This window comes from Cuculus canorus, chromosome 2 (genome assembly GCF_017976375.1).
Source record: "Cuculus canorus isolate bCucCan1 chromosome 2, bCucCan1.pri, whole genome shotgun sequence".
In the NCBI taxonomy this organism is placed as follows: domain Eukaryota; kingdom Metazoa; phylum Chordata; class Aves; order Cuculiformes; family Cuculidae; genus Cuculus; species Cuculus canorus.
Window position 1 is genome coordinate 135,545,825 of NC_071402.1, and position 13,597 is coordinate 135,559,421.

At 39.5% G+C, this 13,597-nt stretch overlaps 1 protein-coding gene across 5 annotated transcripts in view; it reads left to right on the forward strand.

Annotated features, from left to right (window-relative positions):
- CALCR (calcitonin receptor) overlaps nucleotides 1-13,597 on the forward strand; it is a 149,931-nt gene that overhangs the window by 128,851 nt on the left and 7,483 nt on the right. For all 5 annotated transcript variants that reach the window (XM_054060436.1, XM_054060435.1, XM_054060439.1 and 2 more), the window contains one exon: nucleotides 8,462-8,503. In XM_054060436.1, coding sequence (XP_053916411.1) covers nucleotides 8,462-8,503 — 42 coding nt within the window. The remainder of the gene's footprint in view (nucleotides 1-8,461; nucleotides 8,504-13,597) is intronic.

Genomic DNA, 13,597 nt, shown 5'->3' on the forward strand with positions numbered 1-13,597 from the left:
AAAATGTAGCATAAATCATCAGATGGCACTATTTCTAAACTAAGAAGAGAAAATGGAGATTTCAGAGGACTTATGTTTAAAGCACTATTTCTGCTAAGTGCTCAAATTTACTGAAACTGGTACTATGAGGTTAATATTAAAATTGACTGTATGCAAATTGTTGTACAGAGGAGAATGCCAACATGCAGAAGAAAAGACTGACACAATAAGGCTTTATTTGGGAGCTAAAATTCCATTATTAGACAGTTTAAATTAAAATGCAACACTGGCATTTTGCTTTCATAAATGCTTTGAAACTATAGCATCATTCAGTAAATATCCTTTACTTTCTTTTAAAAAGAAAGGAAAAGAAACCTAAGTGACTTTAAATGCTTAATTGTCTCAGTTACTGACTGTAATATACCCAGTTCTATATTGACTAGGAAAAGCAGATTTCTAACACATTCGTGAGTAGCGGACAACTTAGGTGAGTGCAGTGACCCAGTTCTTGTTTCGCTTTCATACACAAGCTAACTGGAGGAAATATGTTAATGCTTTAGTATGGAAAGAGCTTAAAAAAAAAAAAAAAAGCAAAAAACCCCAAACCAGAAACAGTGGTGTTCTTTTCCTTAAATGAAGTGTTAAATAATGCTACTAAAATCTATGCAACTGGTCATCTTAGGTTTCGTTTTATGCTTATTGCCCTCACCCCTTCAAAACTGTGGTGGTACACTTGCTACTGTGTTCACAGAATAACTGAATTTATAGGTCTACTTTTACAGTGTATGCCATATTATATTACAGTTCTGTTTAAAAGGCATGAAAATCTGTTCCTTCTATTTTTACCATTGTTGTCAGTGCTTCATTCTCAAGGGAATATCACCAGATAAGTTTTCTAGTGATAAGTGGCTTATAGTTTTAACAAGTTAGGGGAAGAAACAGTGTTGCGGTAACCATTTTACTCCTAGCATGTGTTTCAAATCCTATGAGCTTGTCAGAGAATTACAAAAAGAATTTTGATAACCTTAATTAACAACCCTAATTATGATCATTATACAACAATAAGTTACCAAACTGTGGTTAAAAGGGAACTAGTTACAAAACCAAATTATTGTGAGACTGTTGTGCCAATGGATGGGATTAGGTGAGGGATGGATGCAAGGAGGCAAATTTCATGTTAAATGGATTTCTTCTGTCCTTGTCCCAGTCATTGGGAGTGGATGTCTCTTCACAGCTTGTTGACCCCAATCACCCCCTGCCAATGCATTTTGTCCCATTTCAGCAGTGGGGACAGTGTTGGGTACACTGGTGTGGGCATATGCTGGGGGATACCTGTGCCTCACTGCCCCTGTGCCCAGAGAAGGTCGCTGGGCATGCAAAGCAGTGACAGCCCACCCAGAGCTGTCCCCGAGCCAGGGCAGCAATGCAGACCTCACAGAAGAGCTCTTGACACCTTTGCAATATAACCGCAACGTACTTCCCACCAGCACATAATACCGGGCCTTTCCGGAGGTCTGTGCAGTTGTCCTGCTAACTGCAGCCAACTGTGATGCTTCTTTTTCTACTTAGGGTGAATTTTTAATTGTATTCTAAAATGAATTTTCTTAATCCTCTCCCAGACATTTCTTGTATGCATATTTAAGGTAGCCAGCTATATAATCACTCCTCTGATGCTCATTTTCTAATAGGACTGATTATATAATTAGCAGATACTCTATTAGCTTGTGCAATGGCTGTGTTTCTCGACTAGCTATTGCATTTTCATAAACTGTGGCACAGCCTCCCTCTCCACAAACTAGCAGTAGTCTATTAGTTTTTGCATTCTATGGCATGTCAATCATATACAAACAGGCATTGTGGATGCAATTATGATTTTTTTTTTGGTGGACAATATAATACATTCTCTGCATTGGTTAAATGATTCATTTTTTTTATGCCTTTTCTAGAACAGAAAGAGAGACAGTTGTTCAACAGCACATCGCTGCTCTAAGTGAACACAAAAATTTGATGTATTAGTTGTTTTGTCCATGTACACAGAAATGGTGCAAACAAGCACTGCAATCTATTGTAAAAATCAGAGGACTGAAGACAATGAAAGAGAAAGTATTTGTTCCCACAAGAAACTGTCCAATGGTACTTTTTTCAGAGAACAGTTTTCCCAATTGAAAAAAACATGTTGAAATGTTACGTGCTAGGTTTCCACTGCTGAAATCACTTATGAATTACAGAAGCCGGTCTGATTTTTAGTTTTCCTGCTCTTTTTGCAGTGCTGCCATCAATGCTCACAATTTTAAGTAGAAGATTTTTTCAAATATGACTAGATAGGCAATTAACTATCACTATATGTCTACTTCCCATGTGTCAGCTTGTGTCTATTTCATCACATAGACCAGATTCTTCTCAACAGATCTGAGAGTAGAAGTAGAAATGATAAAACAATTGAAGACTGGCTTTTGTGCTGCAAATAGGAATGCATGTACTTTTCCAGCCCAGCCAGCCAGCCTCCCATGGATCCTGTAAAAATAGATTTATATTCCCCCTCACCATCAACAATATCATCTCTTCAGTTTCTAGACTGCTAAAATGAAGATTGCACCAGGCAAAAGAATGGTGTTTCACCCCTTACATGGAATAATTTTTCACTGAATGGTGTGCTGTAGATGCATTGCTGAACGCGCAGTTACCTCATTCAACAGAGCTCCTGAAGTAGGCACCACAAAGCAAACATTTGCACTCCAGAAGAGTCAGTGAGTTGCACATTTTTCTAGATGACCTGATTTTCAAAAGCTTGTTAGATGATGCTGCATATGGAATATTCAGTCTTCTGAGGGTGCAAAACATCACAGTACAGCATGTGCTGACTCCTTGCACACTTCTGGCATGAAAACAAATCAGTCACTTAAAAACCTGAGAAGTCCCATAGTGCTGCCCAGTGAGGATGAAATGGTACACCTGAGGAAAGACATTGCCTTCTTCAAAGGAGTGAAGCAGAAGCAGCCTTCATTCCTGCCTGTAACTGCACTCAGGTCTCTGCAGCAGAGAGGGCAGCAGGGATGTGTCATGCCTCACAAACCACGGAGGTTGCCTGCACCTTCACTGGCCCTGGGGCTGCCACTTCTACTTCCCCATCCTAGGAATCACTGAGCATCTTTTGAGGGGTCCCAAGCTGCAAAGAGATTAGGGTGCTGAGCTCCTATCAGAGTATCTGCTAAGAGCAAGCACATCCCATTATCCCGGCTTCTGATCTCTGTCATTAGTCCATAGCAGAGGCCTCACAAAAAAAAAAAAAAGGAACAGTAGAAAAATGCAATGACCCCATGATACACCAGTCAGTCCCATATATAGACATATATAGACATATATAGACATATATAGACAACCCCACCAGATGCTCTCAAGCAAGCCCAGTAGGGAACACATTCTTGCTTGCAAGCTCCCTTCACCGGCTGTCCCCTCTCAACAAATTCTCTCTCCAGTATCTTGTAGCTGGGCTTGTAGAAACTATCACATTACCTAACATGGCACTGTCAGAGATTTCGCTATGGAGATCTGCTTGGTGCAGTGGAGAAATAGCCCCAAAATCAACAGCAATATGCTAGTTACTCTTCTTAATACTTTGCTGACTATTGACCTAAATGTGTAGGTCTGCCTCTAATGAGAAATTAAAATGCTATTTAGCATAAAGGCCTTGAGTTTTATTGATAAATAAAAAGAGTTCTTCTATGAAATGGAGCATAATCAAAGTTTTCTTGCTCCTCAAGTAAGATTATTTCTGTGTCAGGCTGCAGCTTACAAGCAGCAGCCTCAGGACAGCAGCACCCGCCCTGCCAGGCAGAAGGATCCAGCTCACAGGGGCCACATTTGTGTGAAGGCTCTTCTTTATCTTTTAGGAATAATTTTGTGTCACATATAGCCATCCTGCCTCCAGCTTGTGAATCTAACTCTCTATGCAGCTTTACACAGAACAAAATTAACCCATTTTAAAGAAGCCTCATTAAAATAGTGAGATATTTCAGTGCATTTTAGAAGGTATTCATTCAATGTCTTTCTCCATTTAAAGGGAAATAAATGTCCTCAGTGGTGCCAAACCAGAAACTTTTTTTCCTTCTATGCAAAAGTTAAGGTCATAAGACTGCTTTTAACAACATCGGGGGGGGGGAACACACACACCGTTTCCTATTCCTTTTTTTTTTTTTTGCATTATTAGTAATTTCAAAACTTTCCAATATTTTGAGCCAATAAAAGTTGAGGGACGTGTTTTTTTGAAAGCTGGATATTACAAAGTGCCATTTCTGTCTGAAAAATTCACATGCAAAATGGTAGTAATGAAACCTCCATCAGAAAGTGGGAGAAGAAGTAAAATATAAGGTTTGGCTGATGGGTTGTCGGCCTCATTTTACAGCAGGTGGGCTGCTGTCTTCAGCTCTCTCATGACAATCTCCCCACCTCAGTAGCACCAGAAACTGCAGACACATTCTTTGCTTTGCTTAATTTTTTTAAGTGAATATAAATGAATGCTTTGTAATGTAGTCATTTACCTCAGAGATGCTGTACGAATGTGCTGTGAATTAAGATGATAAAGAACACAGTATTGTTTTTCTCAAAGCTCCCTATCTTTAGTGAAATGAGGGAGATGGGAAGTATTCTACGAAGAGCCTTGGCCATGTTTTTTATTTTCTGCCCATTTGGATTCAGAAGTGAGAAGTGAACGGACGTGGACCACAGCGTACACAGACAATCATAAACTGATTTTTTACGTTATGGTCATCTGCATAATTACATGTGCCATCATCTTTTAACATCAATAATGAATATATCATGCAACATAGTATGTAATTAGTGCAGAAACTAAAGCGTGCTCAGGAGTAACAGGAATAAGCATATCTTTATATGTTTTCTTGATTTTATGGAGACATAAACTATGAGAAAACAACTAGGATATCAGAAACCCATGTAAATTTGCAGAATCTGCATAGGCTTTTTTTTTCCTTTTCTTTCAACTTGAGCAAATTAATGGAACTTCTCTTCAAGATACGCATGTCTTCTAGGAGAATGAGATAAAAATTAAATCCCTGTCAAGCAAAAAATGTCCTTGGACCAGTATAGGCACTTAAACAGAGGGAAAAATTCACTACGGCATCAATGAAGGTCTGAGAGCTGCTGACTCTGGATAATCCCTAGGGCATGATTCAGCTGAAAGACACACTCTTCTAGTCTTCACACAGTTCTAGAAATAAGAATGTCAGAAGAAGGCATAAAATGATAGAATCATAGAATGGTTTGGATTAGAAGGGACAATGGAGGTCATCTAGTCTAACCCTCTTGCAGTGACCAGGGACATCTTCAACTAGATCAGGTTGTTCAGAGCCTCATCCAACCTGACCATGAAATGTTTCCATCTACTACGTCTCTGGACAACCTGTTCCAGTGTTTCATCACCCTCAGTGAAAAAAATTTCTTCCTAATATCTAGTCTAAACTTCTCCTCTAGTTTAAAACCATTACCCCTTGTTCTGTAACAACAGAACAAGTTTGTCAAGGTCCCTCTGGACGGCACCCTGTCCCTCGGGGGTGTCAACCTCACCACTCAGCTTGGTGTCATCTGAAAACTTGCTGAGGGTGCACTTGATCCCATCATTGATGTCGTTGATGAAGATATTAAACAACACCGGTCACAGAACAGACCCCTAAAGGATGCCACTCATCACTGATCTTCAGCTGGATATTGAGCTGTTGGCTACTAAAGAATTTTTTTGCAGCAGCGGGATGCGCCAGGGAAGGAGACTTATACACTACCCGGTTACACAAAAGGCCTCAATCCCAAAATTGTTCTTCGTCTCTGCCTTCAGTACCACAGCCAATATGACCCTGCTGGCAGCAGGCAGCATATCACAAGTCAGTTTAACAACTCCACACAGTGGCAAAGAGATATAATTGACATAGAAATTGCATCCTCAATGCACACTTATCAAAACCCAGCAGCAGTTAGAGAGAATATGGAGGACATATGGCAAAGAGGAATGAGAAATGTGAAATAGCCGGTCGGTCTCACATGAAATGATTGACCTACAACCAGTCTGTCACATGTTTTAACAGATCCACTGTGGAATTATCACCATTTCAAGCCCTCCTGACTCCAAAGAGACAAAGCTGGTGTCTGCTACTGATATCTCTATAGCATTACAGCTGAAGATAACAGTAGTGCTCTGAACTATGGGCAGCACTTTTTGTATGAAAATGAAGAAATAGAAATAGAAATGTAAGAAATATAGATGGTTTCTAAAACAGCAAAGGGCTGTTGCTGGTGGAAGAGAAGCAATGAGACATATACAGGACATAATAATACAGGACATAATATACAGGACAGAAAATAATTTCTTCAGCCAGAAGAGATGCAACATGCATGGTCTCAAAATGGCAAGGAGTCATCTCACTCCAGATCAGAAGAGCAACTGAAAGGGATACAAGACACCACCACAGCTTTCTCTTTAGCTTTTCTATCAGAAGTTGTCTGGATACAACACTGGTTAAGTGAACTACACTCTCCAACAGAAGAAAAATAGAGCAATTGCTGGATGTAGCGAAGGAATTCAAATACCATACAGGAACTGAACTGGAAAATAGCTTCACTTCAGTAGTTCAGGTTCAATTTCTGCCTTTAGGCAGATTTGCAGTTCACAAATTTCTCCTAAACACTCTGACTGAAGAACAGACTTAGAAAATGTTCTCTGGTTCTTTCTTTATTCTCCTGCTGCTTTTCATATCTGCCATGCCTCATGTTGACTGTCCGTTGAGCAATTCTACTCCCAGAGGAGATCAAGATCCATCTCATTTACCATCGTGGCTGACTACTGTTACTTAAAAGCACACTTTACCACAATAGCAAGACTCCTGCTGCAACTATGTATCATGCAGTTCAACAACAGATGTTTTGCAAGACTGTGCAAATTAATATAGTGCACACAGAGCAGGAGAAAATCTGTATAGGCCACTGGGAAGTGAAGATATTGGTTCCCTTGCATAATTTTTTTATTTAGGAATCTGTGGTCTGACATAGGTTTTGGTTGGTTTTGTGATGTTTCTCAAACCAGAGCTTACAGACAAACTATTGTGCATGGCATATTGTATACTGAGATTTGGGTTGTTTGGTTTTTTTTTTTGGAGAACACTCATTGTTTTCTCATGAAAAGAGATTTCCTTTTTCTCACTGTCTACCCTTCCTCCTCCTCACTCATGCTTTGTTATGTTCAATTTGAAATGCAAAATCCGCTCTAGAGAAAATTTATTGAAGTATAATAATTGCCAAAATTTAGGTGGTCAGCACCTCTTCAAGTCAGTCTGTGTATCTCTAATATATAAGCATTTTGTTTAAACAGTAATTGCTTATCTTACGTCTGTGGTCCAAAATAAACACTTAAGAGTCCAACACATTTACAAAGCATTAGCTACAATTAAACTGGTAATATGTTAAATGAGCGTTCATACAAAAGATAGAGCTGTAAAGCTTTTCAAAGCAGCCCTTGCGAACAGAAGCTATTGTATTGCTGTTGTCCACTCAGTTTCACAAACTGCCACACATTTAGTTTATAATAATTGCTTTAAGCAACTTAAGATTAACGCATTTGGCTCCCAGTGATGAATTATAATGGTGTTTTAATAAGAGTGAGTGTGGTTGGGATGTGGACTAGTGTAAGTACATGATTCTAAATGGCAGGCTCTGTGCACAAGAATTTTCTTTCATATTAACGTCAACCTTTCTTGCCTCATGTTCCTGCCTTGACCCTGTTCAATCTTGTAGCAGTAGTGAAATATTATCTGAACAACCGGTAATAATGAAATTAATTTTAAGCCATTTAGGGTGAAGCTATTATCTGCAATCTGTGTTCTTTTTTTTTCCTGCCCCCTACCTTCTAACTCACCTGTTGTGGTGTTTTTTTTTTCCTTTTTCTGACCACCTTATACCTCTTTTCACATCCTCTCCATCCATTGTGATACCCCACATACAAGTTCATTTGTCTTCAGTTTAATTTAAAGCCTTCCTTCCCGTGGCAGCTGAATTCTCCTTGTCTGACACTTTCAACTGGGTGGCTGCACTCTGCCAAATGAGTGGTAGCGTGTAGAGCAATTCCTTTGGCATCACTTCAGCAATGTCAGTGGCACTGCGGTACTCCACTGTAAGCAACATATCTTTGTACCTTATATACAATTTAATTTTCCTTTTCTAAGGCTTTTGTGCAAAAATAACTTCACAGCCAAATCAGATAATCTATAAATGCTAGTGATATAGAAGAAAATGGTAAAACATATTGAAAAGACAAAAGCAGTATATGGTTACTGTGAAAGAGGGGGAGGGTAAATGAAGTGTCTGCAATGCAAAAGAAGTGGTCCAATGTTTTTATCTTGTATCCATCAAGTCTAAATTTGGAAACGGCATGAGAACAATTTATATATTCTGATCTCTAAACTGTTTTCATTTCTCTTAGGGCTTGCTTGTGGCAACTATATTCTGCTTCTTCAACGGTGAGGTAAGTATGTGAAATACAGCAAACGAACAGAACTTTAGAAGCAGTCTCTCTGTTCTTCATTAATGCAGAAAGGAAGCACGTCTTGCTGCAAACTCTGAAACCACACAAAGTCACTTTTTATTTTCTATATAGAAGCAGCATTTTTAAAAACTTTGTACAGAGAGTGACTAGAGTATCTCTGAGCAGTTGAACAAAGAGTGTTAGCATTGCGAAGCAAATTGCATCAAATGGAGTACAGGCATGAGAATCCGCCCCTATGATCTGCAATCTTGAGACAGACGTCTAGGTAAAGGAGAAAAATGCTCTACTCCCCTTCCTGCACAGAACAGCGGGAAGGATCACAGTGGTCCATAAGAGGTAGTAGGGATATTCGAAGGTCTGTACTGGAGACCTGTGGGCTGCCATCCCTGTAGCACTGTCAGAGCAGAGGAGTGCAGAGGAGTGTGATTACTTTCACTACTTTGAGGATTTGTGATGGCCTTTTTAAGGTCAGTGTTTGTCTTGTAGTAATTGAGAAGCAAAAAGCTTTAAGGCAAAGATGTGTCTCCCATTCTCTTACAGCTGGATAAATATTTTAGATACCTTCAGCTGGTTTTCGATCCACTTCACTACATATTATTTTTTTACAAAAACGTGGCTGGTTAAAATATGTCAAGAAACATTTAAATTCCTACAGTAAGCCATTTTCCAAAGATTAGCACAAAAATGCTATTTCAATATATCAGGAGCATTCAACTGTAGCAAAATAAAATACAACGTGTCTTAGAAAATCTAGGAAGTCTTTTAAAATGTTAATTTTGAATCCAGAGCAGATGAATTAGATACAGAGCAGGCTTTGTGATGCTAATACTGGGTATGTCACCCCAATGAGGTATTTGTGCTCCTATTTATGCCTGTACTTATTAGAAAAGAGCAAATTCCCTGTAGTGATGTGACCACACATATTTTTATAGCAGCTTGAAGCAAGTTATCTTATTGATAAGGTACTCATGGCTGGTTTGCTGACTTTTGAGATGGCAGAGAGTATTAAATTCTGCCACCACTTGTCGACATTGCTATACATTTTCTTGAGACTGACTCACTGCATAAATGTTCAGAGAAATGCAACAGTAGAAAAGACTAGAGGCCTCCCACTGTAATTCTGTAATATACTTTCCTAGTAGAATAAAAGAGAATGGCAAAATGTGAGCCGTTGATGACACCAAAACCTAAAATGAAATGGTAACTGTAAAGATCACACTACAGAAGTTCATGCTTTCATGTGTTCAATTAAATAAAGTTGGAGAGATTTACAACTCTTTTTTCCTATCCTGTTTCTGTCCCCAGCGTCTTCAGGCTTCTACTACCTTTCTTCTTCTCCCTTGCTCTTATCGTTTTCTGGCACAGTCCTCTATGCCCTGGAAACATGGAAAGATCCTGGTAGGGAGAATCTGGCTTGGAGAAAGAGGAGACCAGTCAGGCAGTTTTTTTAAACCCCATAGCAACGACTGCAAAGTTACCTACAGGCAGAGCTCCAGTGTGTCCTCATTTGCCTCCAAACAATGTTACCCCAGAATTCTGGTCTTGAACATTGCCTTCTTCATTCTTCCTGGCATCACCTTCCATTTTTTTTAGATTAGGTTTTGCAAAACATATTTGTTTAATGTTTTATAGCTTTAGGGTAAAAGGTTGATTACTCCATAATTCTTGAACTCTAATAAGAACATATGGACATGTGCCTAGATTAAAGGCTGTAGCAATGCCAAAAATGAGGAAAGGCAGCAAGAAACTGCACTGAAAATATAAAGTATCTTAAAAGCTGTTTGTTTCTTAGATATGTTTGCTCAGATAGCTCTAATTCCAAAGTACTTTTGGTAATGCCACATTATCAGAAAAGTATATCCACCTTTACAACTCCAGTAACACAATTTTCGAGTTACCCGATAATGAATACATTTGTAGCATCTACTTGCCAACAATATAGCAGACCATATGTATCATTTAATACAAAATTAGATTGGAAGATATTGAATGAGTTTACTGGTCATATGAACTAACCTATAGTATGCAAGGCAGAAAACTAAAAGCCACATTTGAAGAACAAAAATTAGTTTGTTAAGTGTTTAAATCCATTTAATTTAGAATTCAGATTAAATATATTTGTATTAAGAAAATACATCATATTCATATACGATATTTGGACATCCAGCTTCAGAGACATGCTGCACTTTGTGGACTGACTGAGCTGCTGTCAGGAAGTGAGAATAGCAGCAAGTCATTCCTTCTATGGAGGAAAGATGCACAGTCTAGATCCAAATCCTGAAGAGCAGCAATAGTCACCGAACCCTAAGGTGCCTCTGAAAGCGTTTTGGACAGTTCTGGCAGCCCACAGAAAAATGACCTTTTGCTTGTGAAAGCCTCTGATCTGGATATCCACTTTTGATACTAGAAGTGTCAGTGAGACATCGCTGAAGGGACATATCTGGAAGGAATAGTGCCCAAAATGAGATAAAAATTAATCTGATAGTGATATGTGGCTTCCCATTTTGTACTGCATTGTTCCAATAAGTAATTGCATGTATGGCTTAATTACCTCCGAGTAGCTCCAAACTGCATGTAGGATTAATGACTCCTGGATGGAGGGGCTCATCAGAAGTGTTAATTAGCATCAGGCACTGAGAATAAGCAGCTGTAGGGATTTAGGTTTCTCAGACAGTGTTGAATGTGATTTTTGTTGGTGCTTGGTTACTTTTCATCATGACACCAATTTTTTAAATTATATCTTCACAGACTTGCAGAATATCTAACATGGCCAATGGCCAGGATGTTGAGAAACTGTCTTGTTATTTTCTTACAGGAAATGTTATTTACTGGACAATAAGGGAAGGGGTTTTTTTATAGAATTTCCTGTTGAGGTGGGCAGAGAGACACAGATGACACTTCTGGTCGTATAGACTCAAGAAAGTTTGGTGCTACTCCCATCATCATATTACCAATAAATATCAACCAAATTTATGTACTAAAATAGCTGCGCTGGGCCATGCCAGAAGAGAGGATGAAAGAAAGGTTTATGATCCCTTTCCTCCAGATCCCATTTATTCCTGCAGTTACACAAGGTGCAGATATATAAGGCACAAAACCTATAGAGGAGCAGCAACAGACTGATTCCAAGATAGCATTACCTCCTCCAAAGGAAGTGCAGGTCTGGCTGACCAAGAGAACTAAGCTAATAACCTCGAGTCTTTTTCTGCATGCAGGAGGACGCAGACCAAAGCCACAGTCTGATCTTCAGTCATGGCAGGAGAGTGTTTTCAAGCTGCTGTATATATCTGCTGCCATGGAGTTCAAATTATTTCTCATGAGAAAAATTCTGTGTATGGCAAGAAGATTAATTTTAGTACCACAGGAACCTGGATACTCTAGGATTTACTTTTTCCTACTGGAATATTTAACTTCAAGTCTGAGACACATGAAGTTTAGCCAGGACAAATAATTCTAAACTCACTACCACCTGACTGTTTTATAGTGCATTCATCACCTACTACCTCACCAACCTCACTTTAGTACCATGAGCCCATCTATAGAAAGAAATATGAAAATAGTAATAAGAAGCTGTACTGATGCATGCATTCATTTGGAAAAACACAATGGGTTTGTCTTGGACTTTTAAAATGATTTGTGCGTTCTTGTTCTTCTTGTGCATTTCCATATGAAATCTGTGTCCAGCAGCATTGCAGTTTGTCCAACAACAATGTTGTACAGATGATACAAGATCTCCTCAATAGTCTGCTCACCAGACCATATCTCCAGGCACAAGATTTCTTTTAGACTGCAAGGCTGGCCAACGAAATGGAAAGTCTGTTTGGAAGTCCAGCCATATATTTTGTGTGCCAAAGAGGCATGAATGGCTAATAGAGAACAAAAAAACCTTTTAAATTCTGAAGAGTAGAATAAATAAACTTAAGCTCTTCATTTCTTTAGACTTTACTTTTTTCCATCTGCTATCACAGTAGAAAGTATGACAGGCATTGCCCTGACCCTCCCAGTCCCCAGGAGCCTCCTTGGTCATTAATACATTATGAGTATGCATGTGATTTTCAGTAATGCTGCTTTCACATTTAAAATCCATGCCTTAACAGTTTTAATTGGCACTGAATTATAATCATCTGAGATCCCTGGAATCATGGCAGAAATCTAGATTAACACGTTGTTTTACTCAAATGCAGTGGCTTGTACTATCCGTTATCCATTTGTGGCTGGATTTTTGTACAGGGCAGCAGTTCAGTGGGTAATAAAACACAGCTGCTTTGACCTCATGCTCTCACTACTCCATGGAGCCTTTTAAACCTGACTAATGGCACTTCTAATCATGAGCTGAACTGGTACGGATGAGCCTGTTCTCTCCCTGATCAGACATACAATTTAAGTGTCACTCCTTTCTGAAAAGAAAACTATAAGCTCCTCACAGTAGGTTTTGTAAGACTCAGTGATATTGTTCTTCCCTCTTCAGTTAACCATGTTATCATCTCCAGACGTATGGTTGCCCCAGTGGCCAGTCAGTCTCCAGCTCGAGTGACAGCAGTGTGAGAGCTCATCAGAAGCTCATCACCATCACAGCAGCTCATGAGAGAGTGATCAAAGGCTTGGGATCGATGCAGGGGGCAGGGGAGATTAATCTGAAATTAATCTGAATGGATGAACTGCTGTGAAGTGCAAACACACTGAATACTTAGGGGCAGAGGCAATGGCCAGAGATGCGCAGTGGCTACAGACACTAATGACTACACCAGTGATATTGGAGAGATGGCTGCAGGCAGGCAGAGCTGGTGTGCACATCCAAGATTTCTGTGTTATTGTCATTGTGCCTGGCTGTAGGCTACAGGAGGTGCTGCCTCCCTCTCCTCTCCTCTCCTCTCCTCTCCTCTCCTCTCCTCTCCTCTCCTCTCCTCTCCTCTCCTCTCCTCTCCTCTCCTCTCCTCTCCTCTCCTCTCCTCTCCTCTCCTCTCCTCTCCTCTCCTTTCCGGCAAGAAGTTAGTCATACCAAAGTCAGTATAACTACTTGCATGAGTAAGGATTTATAGCATCAATCCTCATACATTGGCTGGCATCTTAGAT